The sequence below is a fragment of the Phyllobates terribilis genome, unplaced genomic scaffold (genome assembly GCF_046119375.1).
Source record: "Phyllobates terribilis strain yellow unplaced genomic scaffold, ASM4611937v1 Scaffold_7__3_contigs__length_470593459, whole genome shotgun sequence".
In the NCBI taxonomy this organism is placed as follows: domain Eukaryota; kingdom Metazoa; phylum Chordata; class Amphibia; order Anura; family Dendrobatidae; genus Phyllobates; species Phyllobates terribilis.
In genome coordinates, this window is record NW_027362767.1 from 327,111,227 (window position 1) to 327,125,165 (window position 13,939).

The 13,939-nt window shown below is 42.0% G+C and overlaps 1 protein-coding gene across 1 annotated transcript in view; it reads left to right on the top strand.

Moving 5' to 3' along the window:
- The first annotated feature begins 1,694 nt into the window (after positions 1-1,694).
- The window catches only part of RNF128 (ring finger protein 128), a 278,328-nt gene continuing 266,083 nt past the window's right edge, over positions 1,695-13,939 (top strand). The window contains exon 1 of the mRNA XM_073641194.1: positions 1,695-2,268. Coding sequence (XP_073497295.1) covers positions 1,857-2,268 — 412 coding nt within the window. The 5' untranslated portion in view covers positions 1,695-1,856. The remainder of the gene's footprint in view (positions 2,269-13,939) is intronic.

The window sequence follows — 13,939 nt, forward strand, 5'->3', positions numbered from 1 at the left end:
ACTTAATTTACAGCTAAAGGTCAAGGTAAGTAAAAGGGGGTCAAGTCACTGCCATGGATGATTGGTATAATGGTCCATTGTATAATGTACTTAGTTACATAGGTTGAAAAAAGACCTAGGTCTATCAAGTTCAACCTTACTCCACCAATTGTACATTTTGTCACTAATTTAACGGTAACCCACAATGTTATGTGCACTGAGGAAATCATCCTTGTGGTCGGCATTCCACAGTCTGACTGCTCTGACTGTAAAGAACCCTTTCCTATTTAGATGCCGGAATCGCCTTTCTTCCACCCGTAATGAATGTCCCCTGGTCTTTAGTATGGTCTTTGGAAGGAATAAGTCATGTGCTAGTCCTTTGTACTGACCACACTTGTACTTATTTTAGATTTGAGTGGTTCTTTCATTATAGAATTTTTTGAAAATCCGTACTGCCATTTCTCTCCCTTCCTACATAGCATGAATAAAATCCCATACCTAGAAATTCAGAAACGCATTGCCTAGACAGGTTGCATTCATTCTCTGCCATTATATTCACTTTTTATGGTTTGCTGGTTTTCAGCCACTTATGTTTTTCAGATAAACTAATAAAGAATCCAATTGTGTTGCAAGAATACTAGTGCTAGATTTTACATCCATCCATTACTCAGTACTGTATATGATAAAATGAATGGTTTCATTCAAAACTATAACTTAACCTGCAAAAAAATAAATCCATTAAAGCTATGTCAACAGAAAAAGAACACAAAAAGAACACAAAAATGAAAAATATCAAGGGTTAAAGGGAATTGGTCAGCAGGATATTACCCCCCAAACTATTTATATGTGCATGAAGCTCTTTCAAAGACAAGTCCAGCAATACATTTACATGGCCAGTCCGTTCCTCCGTTACTGAGAAATCGACATTTAAATCAATATGCAAATGAGGCTAAAAACCTATTGTAGATCTGAAGCCTCTGTCAAACTGGCTCTATTCCCGCCCAGCGCGGCCTCCTCCTGTATGACTTCAGACAAAGGAGCTGTCAGTCAAGCAGGAGCAGGTGGCCCTAGGTGATGAATAGAGCTGGAGTGACAGAGGCTTCCTATCTATCATAGCTCTTCAGCCTCATTTGCATATTGATTCAAATGCTGATTTCTCGGTAATGGAGGAACAGACTGGCCATGTAAAGGTATTGCTGGACTTGTCTATGAAAGAGCTACACATGCGTATAAATAGTTTGGGGGTTGATAGCATGCTGACAGATTCCCTTTAAGATGTATAATAACTATGCATTAAGTATTAAGTTAACTTTTTCTTTATCTCGATACGTAAGTTCCTATAGTTTGTTCTGTTAGTGCTCATAATCTAGTATTTTCCAAATCTTTGAACCACTCAAATTGAGGCTGTTGTCAAAATAACATTACAAAATAAGGAAGATAAAACTTTTCTATTAACTCTTCCTGCTTGTGTCTGTGTGGCACCCGCTACCAGCACCTCGTGCATATGCCCTGCCAGCTCCCCTTATAAGACAATTTTTTTGTTGTATGTAACAAGTCCCTCATTAAAGTGTTTCACGCATTTGTTTTTTGGGACTGAAGAGAGCACTTGACAGTGAGTTAACTTTGTCTTCCGAAAAGGGGGAAATGCTCATATTTACTTTAAAATCAGCCTGGCTTGTTGTACTGGTCAAGGGTTTATTTGATAAGGCAGGTGAAATGGAGAATGACGCCTCCCAGGTTTCTGTTGCTTGAAGTGGTGTCAGTTACCTATACAGAAGTGAAACCCCAGCCAGCGTGAGAAGATTACCTGGGGAGGACAGAAGCTGATCACTCAGCACTAATTATATGAAATATATTTGCGCTAAACAGATGAAGAAATGATTGGAAAGACAGAATCCTGCTTGTTCTGGTTCATGACCGTAGGTATTCTGCTGAATGTTAAAGCCAAGGACACAGTGGAAGCAAATGCCTATGTAAATTTTTCATACTCCAGCCCTTTGCAAAACATCACGATAACTAAGTATTGTGAGTGCGGCTTGTTTGGGCTTAATTCGCCAATGAGTGATGCACAAGGAGTGGTGGGCATCCCCATATCTCCTAACCTACAAGGATGTGATCCACGTACCAAGTTCTCCATCACAACTAGACCTTGGATTGCTCTCATTGAAAGAGGGAATTGTACATTTTCAGAAAAGATCCTCCTGGCCGCCGGTAAAGGAGCACAAGCCGTGGTGATATATAATGCTCCCCCCAGCGCTGGCAATCAGACCATTCCGATGGTACACTATGGTAAGCAAGTGCTAATTAAATGCTATTTTTCTGCCTACTGCGAGCTGTAAGCAGCAGTTTATGTCTGCATTAATGATACACTGAATAATGCTGGTTGTCGGAGTATTGTTCTCTGTGAACTATCTGAAACAAATGCTTTTAGTGGTGAGAGGCAGCTCTGTGACCTGGAATTACTATGCGGCTCTGTGTATCACAATTGGTTTTGTAAATGCAAATTAACTCCCTTGCATATTGTGCTCTGACAAGTGCTTATTAAAGACATTTAATTTCAGTGCAGGAAGATGCTTGCTGGTGACAGCTTGCAAGATATGGAAGTGATGTTTGTAAAGGTTTATTAACTCTTAAACTATTATATATGTTCTTCCTTCCTTTATTTCCATAGCATTTGTCCTGGGGCTACCAAAAATGGTGGTGTAATTCAAAGACAGATGGCTGATGATTGACAATTCATCTGTGTGCTCTCCCTTGCTGCAAACATAGGAAACTTTTCCTTTGCAACATTGGAGGAGCACGGGGTCACTGGCCATCTTTAGAGTAGCACTTGCAAGCTCTATAGCAAAGAGCTTGCAAGTGCTGTGCTCATTACTTAGGAGATCGGTCACTGCTGATAGACTGTAGTGGTAGGCAGTAACCTAGGCAACAAGCAGTAAACTGTAGAATTAAAAATTTAAAGTCTCTCTGTTCTTGAGAATGAAGAGATTTTGCAATGTTGATGGTTTTTACAAACACTTTGCCATTTTACCAATTTAAGAAGATGAGACAACTGTAAGGAGGTGGATGTATTGCCCATGTTTCCCCTTGAAGTTATGTAAAATAATGGTGTTTATTTGAAATGTTTAACAGTTAATTTTGTGGTGATGGAGTTGTGTTCTGCCCAGCACTAGGTAGTGGATAAAGTTAATAGTAGGACTAGCCCAGGGGGAAGTAGCTAAGTGAGGCCACAACAGAAAACTTCTTGGTAATGGATCAGATAGGGACGAGCCTGCAGCAGTAGCAGACCTTCGGTCTGACTTTAGTAGCAGAACCATGTGCAGTGGGTGTCCTGTGGCAAGAGAGAAACAACCAAGCGGATATTAAGATTTTACAGAGAAGCAAAACACAGTCCGGAGTCGGTCAATAGAGAAAAGTAAGAAGTATGGCCTGGGATAGGAAGCCTAGCGAGATGGTAAGGAGTTTTCTTTTAGTTGAGTAATGGGACGGAGAAGGAAGGATAAGTGAGACGAAGAGGAAATGCCCTATGTGGTGGTCCAGAGGCGTCAATAAAGCTGAAAGCTAAGTAGTGGCCATATTGGCATAGAAAACTCCCCTAAGGGGAGAAGTATGTAATGTAGGTGCCGGAATGCAACGCACAGAGACACAAGGCGAGTACAGTCAGAGATGAATATAAACAGTTTATATATATATATATAACAGGTATTCTGAACAAGGGATTGGCAAAAAGGGTAATGAACAGTAATTTGCAATGTTAGCAAAATACGAAGTCTCTCAAAGTGATGTGTTGCCCTAAATCATGGGAGACACCACGTGAGTTCTTTAACTCTGCATATGGCCCTAGCGGGGGTCACCGGTTATTCCCGCTAGGCCGAAAGTCTTTTCCGGACAAATTCAATTAGATTACGTTGAGCTTCATTAGCCCCAACCGTTCCCCTCCCCTGAGTACCTAAACCCAATTGGCCCCAGTACCGTGAGTGAGCAGTAGAAGTGACGGCCCTGTTCATTTTATGCAGCTCCTCTGCCTTCACTGGCGTGACTTTCCTGGGGCAGCCATCTCTCAACTCCTCTCTGCTTGACTGTTGGAGGCAATCTCTCAAGCCTTGGGTAGGGGGGTCCAGACCTGGTCTGTCGGCGGGCGACGTCAGGTTCCGCAAACTCACTCAGCACCGCAAGCTGGTTCCGAGTCTCCTCAGCAGGCACAGCACTCGGGTCACATCTGTAAGGGATCCAGAGCTCTTCCACCGGCGCCCGGCTGTGGCACCTCACAGGCCTCTGGCTTAGGCCTGCCACGTGGGGCTTCTCAGCACACAGAGAACACGTCTGATACTCTTTGCTGCTTGGCGCCAAAAACTCCTCAGGCTTGGTGCGCTGGCCTCTTATCTCCAGGAACTCCTTCCTGGAAGTCACCTGACCGGGTCCAGCGTCTAAATCTGCTCTCCCTTCAACTTCTCTTGTATATCTTGGTTCCGCTTGACTGTGTCTGGCCAGCAGATAGCAGTCTCTCTCCATCTTTGAAGCATCATGTAAGAGTACTCTTAAAGGCTCTCTCGCCTCTACTACAAGTACACGGAACCACATGACGAAGTATAGGACTCTTGCTTGCTGGACTTTAGTGCCGTGACTGGGGAAGAGGAGGCTCCCAGGATAGTTTGCTGGGCTGTGTTGAGGCAGAAGAACTAAGTGAAGTGTAAAGCGAGAATGACTCCAGGAAAGGGAGGAAGAAGTGTGTGATAATGTTCCCTGTAGTAACAGAAACATCCATGAAGATGAATGCCTAAAATCTGCTGTGCATTGTTCCTCAAAAGTTATTGTTCAGTAAAAATATGATTATTTATGAACTATGGTCTCTCTCACTGACCTTTGCAACACATGGTCCTGGCCAGCTTTAAACAACTGCACTATGCGGTCTACAAGGGTGTATTGCCATCTCAGCTAAAGTCTACACACCCAACCAGGACCCCCATTTTCATGTAGCGTTTCTGGGCGCAAAATACGAGTACCTCGTCCATGGCTGCCGCCCCGCGCCACATTACACAACCTCTTAAAAAGAGTTGTCCAGAACTTGTATATTGATGACCTATTTGTAGGAACAATATGCAATTGGTCGGGGACCAACACCTGAAATCCCCTTCAGCTGATATCTGCTCTTGATATAGCCAGATGTACAGTAGTGTTCAACATAATAGCAGTCCAATATGACTAACGAGATTAAACACTGTTTTTGGTATAAATTATATCACCACATGTGCAGGGATGGATTAAGAGTAGCAAGGGCCCCGGGCAGTTTAGAAGGTGTGGGCCCCCCCACACACACACCTGATGTATCATGTGACATGTCACATGATCCCCCTTTGATAGATCATGTGATAGTTCATGTGAAATTAATTCTGCACAATATTACTATATTATAATTTTTTTTTTTACATTAATTGTATGACTTAATATTGAGCACAATTAAGTATGCTGACATCCCCCTATATACAGTATGAGTCCCTACATACAATATGAGCTTCCACATAATCCTCCTATACACAGCAGGAGGCCGCACGTAGCCATCTATACACAGCGGGAGGCCGCACGTAGCCATCTATACACAGCGGGAGGCCGCACGTAGCCATCTATACACAGCGGGAGGCCGCACGTAGCCATCTATACACAGCGGGAGGCCGCACGTAGCCATATATACACAGCGGGAGGCCCCACGTAGCCATCTATACACAGCTGGAGGCCCCACGTAGCCATCTATACACAGCGGGAGGCCGCTCGTAGCCATCTATACACTGCGGGAGGCCGCACGGCGCCATCTATACACAGCGGGAGGCCACACATAGCCATCTATACACAGTGGGAGGCCGCACATAGCCATCTATACACAGCGGTATGCCGCACGTAGCCATCTATACAGAGCGGGAGGCCGCACGTAGCCATCTATACAGAGCGGGAGGCCGCATGTAGCCATCTATACACAGCGGGAGGCCGCACGTTGCCATCTATACACAGCGGGAGGCCGCACGGCGCCCCCAAGATACAGCGGGAGGCCACACAGCGCCCCCCCCCAGATACAGCGGGAGGCCGCACGCAGTCACGTACACACACAAACATATACAGACATATACATACACGCATAAACACATTTGAAACACAAAAATACATGTAAACGGACATCACACAATGATATCTGCACACACACACACACACGTCACTCACCCCCGGCTCGGCTCCAGTTGTCCAGCTTCTCTCCGGTGGTAAGCAGTAGTGCAGGGCGCACACTGCGTGACGTCATGCTGACAGACACGGCTGCGCACAGGGCCATGTTTCTTAGCTGTGATGCAGGGGCCTAGCGCAGCTGCTGGGGGAGTGGTCCGGGAACCTCTGCCTGCCGGGATATTGGCGCCGCACACAATATAATGAGGGCAATCTGGCCATGGGCCCCCCCGGGCGGTAGCCCAAATTGCCCTCATTATAATCTGCCTATGCACATGTTAAACAATTTACCAGTTGGTGCAGTAGATTCTAAGAAAACCAACAGACTCAGCATTCATGATCTGCAGGTTTTTGAGTTTGTGTATTTGAATAATTAATTGTAAGGGGGTGTGTTCAAAATAATAGCAGTGTGGAGTTCAATTAGTGAGGTCAATCATTCTGTGAAGAAACAGGTGTGAATTAGGGGGCCCTTATTTAAGAGTGAAGCCAGCACATGTTGTACATGCATTTCTCCTTGAAAGCCTGAGAAATATGAGTCGTTCGAGACATTGTTCAGACTAACAACTTTGATTAAAAAGTTGATTGGAGAGGGTAATACTTATAAAGAAGTGCAGACAATGATTGGCTGTTCAGCTAAAATGATCTCAATGTTTTAAAATGGAAAGCAAAACCAGAGAGACGTAGAAGAAAACGGAAGACTACCATTCGAATGGATCGAAGAATAGCCAGAATGGCAAAGGCCCAGCCAATGATCAGCTCCAGGATGATCAAAGACAGTCTCAAGTTACCTGTGACTACTGTGACAGTTAGAAGATGCCTGTGTGAAGCTAATCTCCTAGCAAGAAGACCCCGCAAAGTCCCACTGTTAAAAAGACATTTACTGAAGCGGATACAATTTGCCAAAGAACACATCAACTGGCCTAGAGAGAAACCAGTTTACATATATTAAAATACTTGAAGAGGTCATGTTGCCTTACGCTGAAGTGGGTATGCCCTTAAAATGGGCGTTTCAACAAAACACATCAGTAAACGAGTAAAATCTTGGTTCCAGTCCAACAAAATTGAGTTTATGGAGTGGCCAGCCCAATCCCCGCACCTTAATCCGATAGAACACTTGTGGGGTGACATCAAAAATGCCGTTTCTGAGGCAAAGCCAACAAATGCCTAAAAATTGTGGGATGTAGTCAAAGCATCCTAGGGTGGAATAACAGTTGACAGGTGTCAGAAGTTGGTTGACTCTATGCAACACAGATATGAAGCAGTTCTAAAAACCTGTTGGTTTACAACTAAATATTAGGTTAGTGAATCACAGGAATGCTATATCCTTAAAAAAAGAGTACATATTGTGAGTTTGTAAAGACAAATGCTGACAGTTATCTTTTAGAACAGCCCAATGTTCATTTTTTGTTATTTTCTGGAAAGCAGTTAAAATTATATACATTTCTCTTCATGTTTTGAATTAGAAAACAGTGTGCAATGTTCCCAATGCATGGAAATAAAAACTAGTAGAAAGATTTTACGCTTAACTCATGTTTTTGAACACACTGCTATTAATTTGAACACTACTGTACATAATATACAGAGAGGAACACAATAGTTCCAAACATTGTTTACCGGCCGCTGCTGATTACTGTTGCTTATCTCCCAATCATGAGAATGGTCACTAAACAATTCATGGAGTTGCGGTGTTACACTCTGTCATTGTCATAGATGTATTCGCTGAATAAGGGCGCCATATATCAAATCCCCACAGACACCCTGTACAGGTACAGTGGGTCAGCAATATGTAAGTCCCGGATAACCTCTTTAAAGTCAATTTTCCATTTTATAAAGTAGTTGTAGATTTCTTTGATATGCCATCCCTTTATGGCCAGTGGGGGTTTGACCTCTAGAACCCCAACTCTCCTAGAAATAGAGTTTGCATGCCAGGTTGACATTGCATTCTCTACTATGTCTTTCCTGTACAGCGGCATCCCAAGTGGTGCGGGGAACTGCAGCACAGTCTCTATTTACTTGAACAGGATCATGTTCCAGTCCCTGCACATCGGGTGGGTATGGGATCGCTCTACAGCAGAAAACCACACTAGACTAGCATTGTGTCTCCTTCATTTTTAAGATCTATGGGAGTCACTGAGGTTGGCTACCCACGGACGAAAAATCTCTTGGCACTGACCACCCACATGTTGCTCTGAAAAGAAGATTTTTAAATGAATGAAAATATAGAGCCAGAATACATAGTGTAAGCTGAAATGAAAATCGGCCATAGGCAGAAATAGTCACAGAAATAATTTTTGACCATGCTGGTTATGTAATCACACATTTAGACTGAGAGATCATCTCCCTATATGTGTGTACTACTAGTATAATCAGGTTATCTCCTGATAGTTTAGACTCCTAAACAGGAAGTGTCTTCAGAATAATATCAGTTTGATGGCATTCTGATGAATAAAAGCTATCTAGATATGACAGTAGTTCTACACTTGAACAGAAGAATAAGCAAAACTCTACAGCAAAGTACCCTATTCGTCTCATCCTATTGACTATTAATGAAGCTCCATTTAAGATCCTTCCAAACAAGAACTTAGGACCCATGTTCTCATTACCATTGCTGAGGCCACTATCAATTATACGTACTGTGAATATTTGCTAAGTGTTTTTCGTATGATAACCTATTTAAACAGAATTTGTCCTCAAGATTTCACCCCCCTCAAACTATTTATATGAGCATATGTCACAGTTCTATTCCCTGCCAAGAACCGCCTCTTCCTGCTTGACTGACAGCTCTTTTGCATGAAGTTACACAGAATAGGAGCTGTCAGTAAAACACGAGGAGGCAGCGCTCGGCAGCGAATAAAGCTTGAGTGACAGAGGCTTGTAAAGAGCTTCTCCAAGCTGAAAGTACTTAAGCCTCATTTGCATATCCGTTTAAACACTCATTTCTGATTAACGGGGGAATGAACTGGTCACGTATAGTTATTGCTGGATTTGCCTTTGAAAGAGCTATATGTGCATTGTGACAAAGTCACTGGCAAAGTACTGGAGGGGAGATATGTAGCACTGAGATTGTTAGCTCCAGTAATATAAACATAGGAAAAAGGTTCCAGCACATGAAGGAATAAGGGGTTAATCAGCCATCTTTAGTGCTAGGATGATTGAACACTTGTAGAGAGGGAGAAGGTCAGAGGATACAATTCACAGCCTTTAGAGCATTTGGTATGGGGTGGGCCTGGAGGGGAAAGCTCTGAGCTGTTTGTTTCACACATGCTGGATGTATGGAAATTGCAGGTCTCTGGATTGAATGCCTTAGTTAAAGGAAATGGAAGCTGGACTCTAAGCCAGGTGGGTTAACCAGCACTATTTTATGGACTGACTTGTTATTTTATGTTTTACCTTCTGCCGGACAAAGGCTGTGGTTACATTTTCTGGTGACGTGGTTTATGAGGATTGCAATAAACCAGCCGCACTTTAAATAGAAATGGTTCCTGTGCCTGCCTCTTTAAAAAGCCGAGTGAGTCGATCTACCACATCATATAAATAGTATGGGGGTTGATATCCTGCTGACAGATTCCATACAGTCATGTCCAAAATTTTGAAAAACACCTGTCTGAACAATGTGCTAGGAGTTATGAGTATTTTTGGCTTGGGTCTACCAGAGGAAATTATGCTGAAGGATTTTGTCAATCACCTAAATTGTCCCTATCAGATACAAAAGTGATTGTCTTCTACTAGACATTTTAAGTTTATTTTTGTTGAAGAACCTAGACCCACCGGAGAATCCTTTGGTAATCTGTTGGAGCAGTCTGACTCTGGTTACAAAAGCTAGAACAATGCACAAAATACAACACAATATTAAAATCAGTTGAATCATACAAATAGTATATTGCATCCCTTGGATTCAATATTGATTGTAAACGTTCATGGTAGTAAAAAAAAAAAAAACACTATTAACCTGCAGATATGAGGTTAATCTGTAGGTTAATAGCATTCTAAAGCCGTGCGGCCTCCGCACTGAAAGTCGGGCTGCCGGGAGGAAATAAACTTTATTCCTCCTGGCAGCCTCTGGCTTTCAGTCACAGAGGCTTTGTACTGAGCAGTGACTGAAGCTGTGCTGACTGGGCCTCTGACTGAAAGCCGGAGACTACCGGAAGTAATAAGTTCACTTCCTCCTGGCAGCTGGGCTTTCAGTGTGGTGGCCGTACAATGCTATTAACCTGCAGGATAACCCCATATCTGTAGGTTAATATCACTTTTTGACATGACAGGTTCCCTTTAATAGTGCATGTCTTCCTCCATCTTATGGTCCATGATAAAGTGTCTTTTGCTAAATAGCCATCAGTGGTGATTGTGGGCTACGTGATGGTCTGCAGTAAACACATGCTTCATTCACTTTTGGCTAGTGACGCATTTCAGAAATTCATTAAAGTCTCTTTTGCAAGGTAACTTGAGTAGCACCTTTCCTTTGAATTGCTCAATGGATTGAACTAGACATTCAACTTTACCTAGCCACATTGTTGTGAAATACAATATACTCTGCTCTCTTACTAGTCAGCAGTAGCCACATTTTCAGTCCTTGCTTGAAAGACCTAAGCATATTTTTCAACCCTACACATTGATATTTTCATGAGGCATACTGTATATCTGCCTATGTGAATCCTTCCAGTGTGAGGCCATCATAAAAGCTAATATAGTAAATGGAAAATGCATAGTGCTGCTTGAAAGAACAATGCAATGTAGGTGTATTTAAGACTCATTCAGACATCTGTAAATCTTGGATGTAGCTATAAAAAGATCATGCAAGAGGTTGCATTTTCCCTGTAACTGGAACTAATATATCAGATACCAGCCCCAGTTACAAGGGAAGTAAGCTGTAAATATTGAAATCCCCCCCCCCCTCCCCTCCCGCTCAAAGATCTATTACATTATGGGGCTACAATGTGTAAAATAAATTAAAAATAAATTAAATTAATAAAACAAAGACAATGTCAATCCAAATCGCTGCTACTAGCCCCTCCCCCATAAAATACAATTCCACTATATGAAAATAATTGTTACAGAATTAGTAACACATTTTTAAATGTATTTTAGTTGTCCTTTGTGTGGTCATTAAAAAAAGGGAAAAAACAGATACTTATTTCTCTTTTGTTCTCACCAGTATCACCCAGTATCAGCAAAAAAGAGACTATGACAGTGACATATAAATGAAGCCTCATGTATCACAAAAAAATGATGCAAAATTACTTGAATATCCAAACGAGAAAAAAGGTTACAGCGCGTTAAGCGCTTTAACCACTTCACCCCCAAGCCAGTTTTCACCTTCATGAGCAGGCCAAATTTGACAATTCTGACCAGCGTCACTGTATGACGTAATAACTCTGGAACACTTCAACGGATCTCAGTGATTCTGAGATTTTTATTTGTGTGACATATAGTACATTATCATAGTGGTAAAATTAGTTTGATATGACTGGCGTTTATTTGTAAAAATATTGGAAATTTGGAGAAAATTTCGCAATGTTCAAATTTTAATTTGTATGCCCTTAAACCACAGAGTTATGTCACACAAAATATAGCACATGTCTACTTTAGATCTGCATCATTTTTTAAACATTTTTTTGTTAGGAGGTTAGAAGGACTAAAAAGTTGATCAGCAACTTCTCATTATTCCAGCAAAATTTACAAAACTATTTTTTTAGGGACCACATCATCAGTGAAGTGAGTTTTGGGGGCCTATATGACAGAAGATACCCAAACGTAACACCATTCTAAAAACTGCACCCCTCAAAGTCCTCAAAACCACATTCAAGAAGTTTATTAACCCTTCAGGTGCTTCACAAGAACTAAAGTAATGTGGCAGGAAAAAATGAACATTTTACATTTTTTCCCCAGAATTTTAATTTAGCCCCTATTTTTTTTTTTTCACAAGGGTGACAGGAGAAAATGGACCCAAAAGTTAGTTTGAGTACACCAATACCCCATATGTGAGGGAAAACTACTGTATGGGCCCATGGCAGAGTTCAGAAGGGAAGGAACACCGTTTGACTTTTTGAAAGCAAAAATAGCTGGAATTGAGAGTGGACGCCATGTCGCATTTGGAGAGACCCTGATGTACCTAAACAGTGAAAACTCCTTATGAGTGACCCCATTTTGGAAACTAGACCATCCAAAGAATTTATCTAGATGTGTGGTGAGCACCTTGAACCCCCAGATGCTTCACATAAGTTTATAATGCTGAGCAGTGAAAATAAAAAAGCACATTTTTCCCACAATAATATTCTTTTAGCCAAAATTTTTTATTTTCACAAGGTAACAGAAAATGGACCCCAAAATTTGTTGTGCATTTTCTGCTGAGTACGCTGATACCCCATATGTGGATGAAAACTACTGTTTAGGCTCATGGCAGGGCTCGGAATGGAAAGTGCCATTTGACTTTGATAGAATGGTCTGCGGGTGTCATGTCGCATTTGGAGAGCCCCTGATGTGCCTAAGCAGTGGAAAAACACACAATCTACCCCATTTTATAAACTAGAGCCCTCAAGGAATTTATCTAGATATGTGATGAGTACCTTGAACCCACAGTTGGTTCACAGAATTTTACAACGTTGAACTGTGAAAATGAAAAATTTTTATTTTTCCCCCAAAAAATGTTTTAGCCCCAAATATTTTCTTTTTCACAAAGGTAGCAAGAGAAAATGGACCACAAAATTTGATGTGCAATTTCTCCTGAGTACACTAATACCCCATATGTGGTCAAAAACTACTTTTGAGGCAGAGTGCAAAGCTCAGAAGGGAAGAAGCGTCGTATTGGAGTTCAGATTTGTCTGGAATGGTTTGAGGGTGCCATGTCACATTGGCAGAGCCCCAGAAGTGCCAGAACAGCAGAAATCCCCCATAAGTGACATCATTTTACAAACTACACCCCCAATAAATTAATCTAGGGGTGCAGTGAGCATGTTGACACCACATGTGCCTGACAAAATTTTACCATTGGGCGGTGAAGAAAGAATAATTACATTTTTACCACTAAAATGTTGTTTTAGCTCCAAGTTTTTAATTTTTCTAAGGACTAATGGGACAAAATGGACCTCAGTTTTTTGTGCAATTTCTCCTGAGTGTGCTGTTACCCTACATGTAATTGGGAACTACTTTTCAGGCACAGTTCAAAGCTCAGAAGGGAAGGAGCACCATATTATAGTGCAGATTTTACTGTTCTGGTTTGCGGGTGTCATGACCCACTGGAAGAGCCCCTGAGGTGCCAGAACAGCAGAACCTCCCCCCATAGGTGACCCCATTTTACAAATTACACCTCTCAATGAATTCATCTAGGGGTGCAGTGATCATATTGACTCCACATGTGTGTCACAGAATTTTATACCATTGGGCTGTGAAGAAAAAATAATGACATATTTACCACAAAACTTTTGTTTCAGCCCCAGATTTTACATTTTCACATGGGGAAATGTGGAAAAATGGTACCAAAATTTGTCACACAATTTCTGCTGAACGAAGAAATACCCCGTATGGCTGTACAGTACTGCTTAGCCACACGGCGGGACTCAGGAGGGACGGAGCGCTATTTGCCTCCTGGAGCACAGATTTTCCTAGACTACCATATTTTTCGGACTATAAGACGCACCGGACCATAACACGCACCCCAAATTTTGGGGTGGAAAATAGGCAAAAAAATTATTTTTATAAGATGGGGTCCGTCTTATAGTCTGATTAGGTATCTTACCTGGTGGGGGGGTGGAGCAGG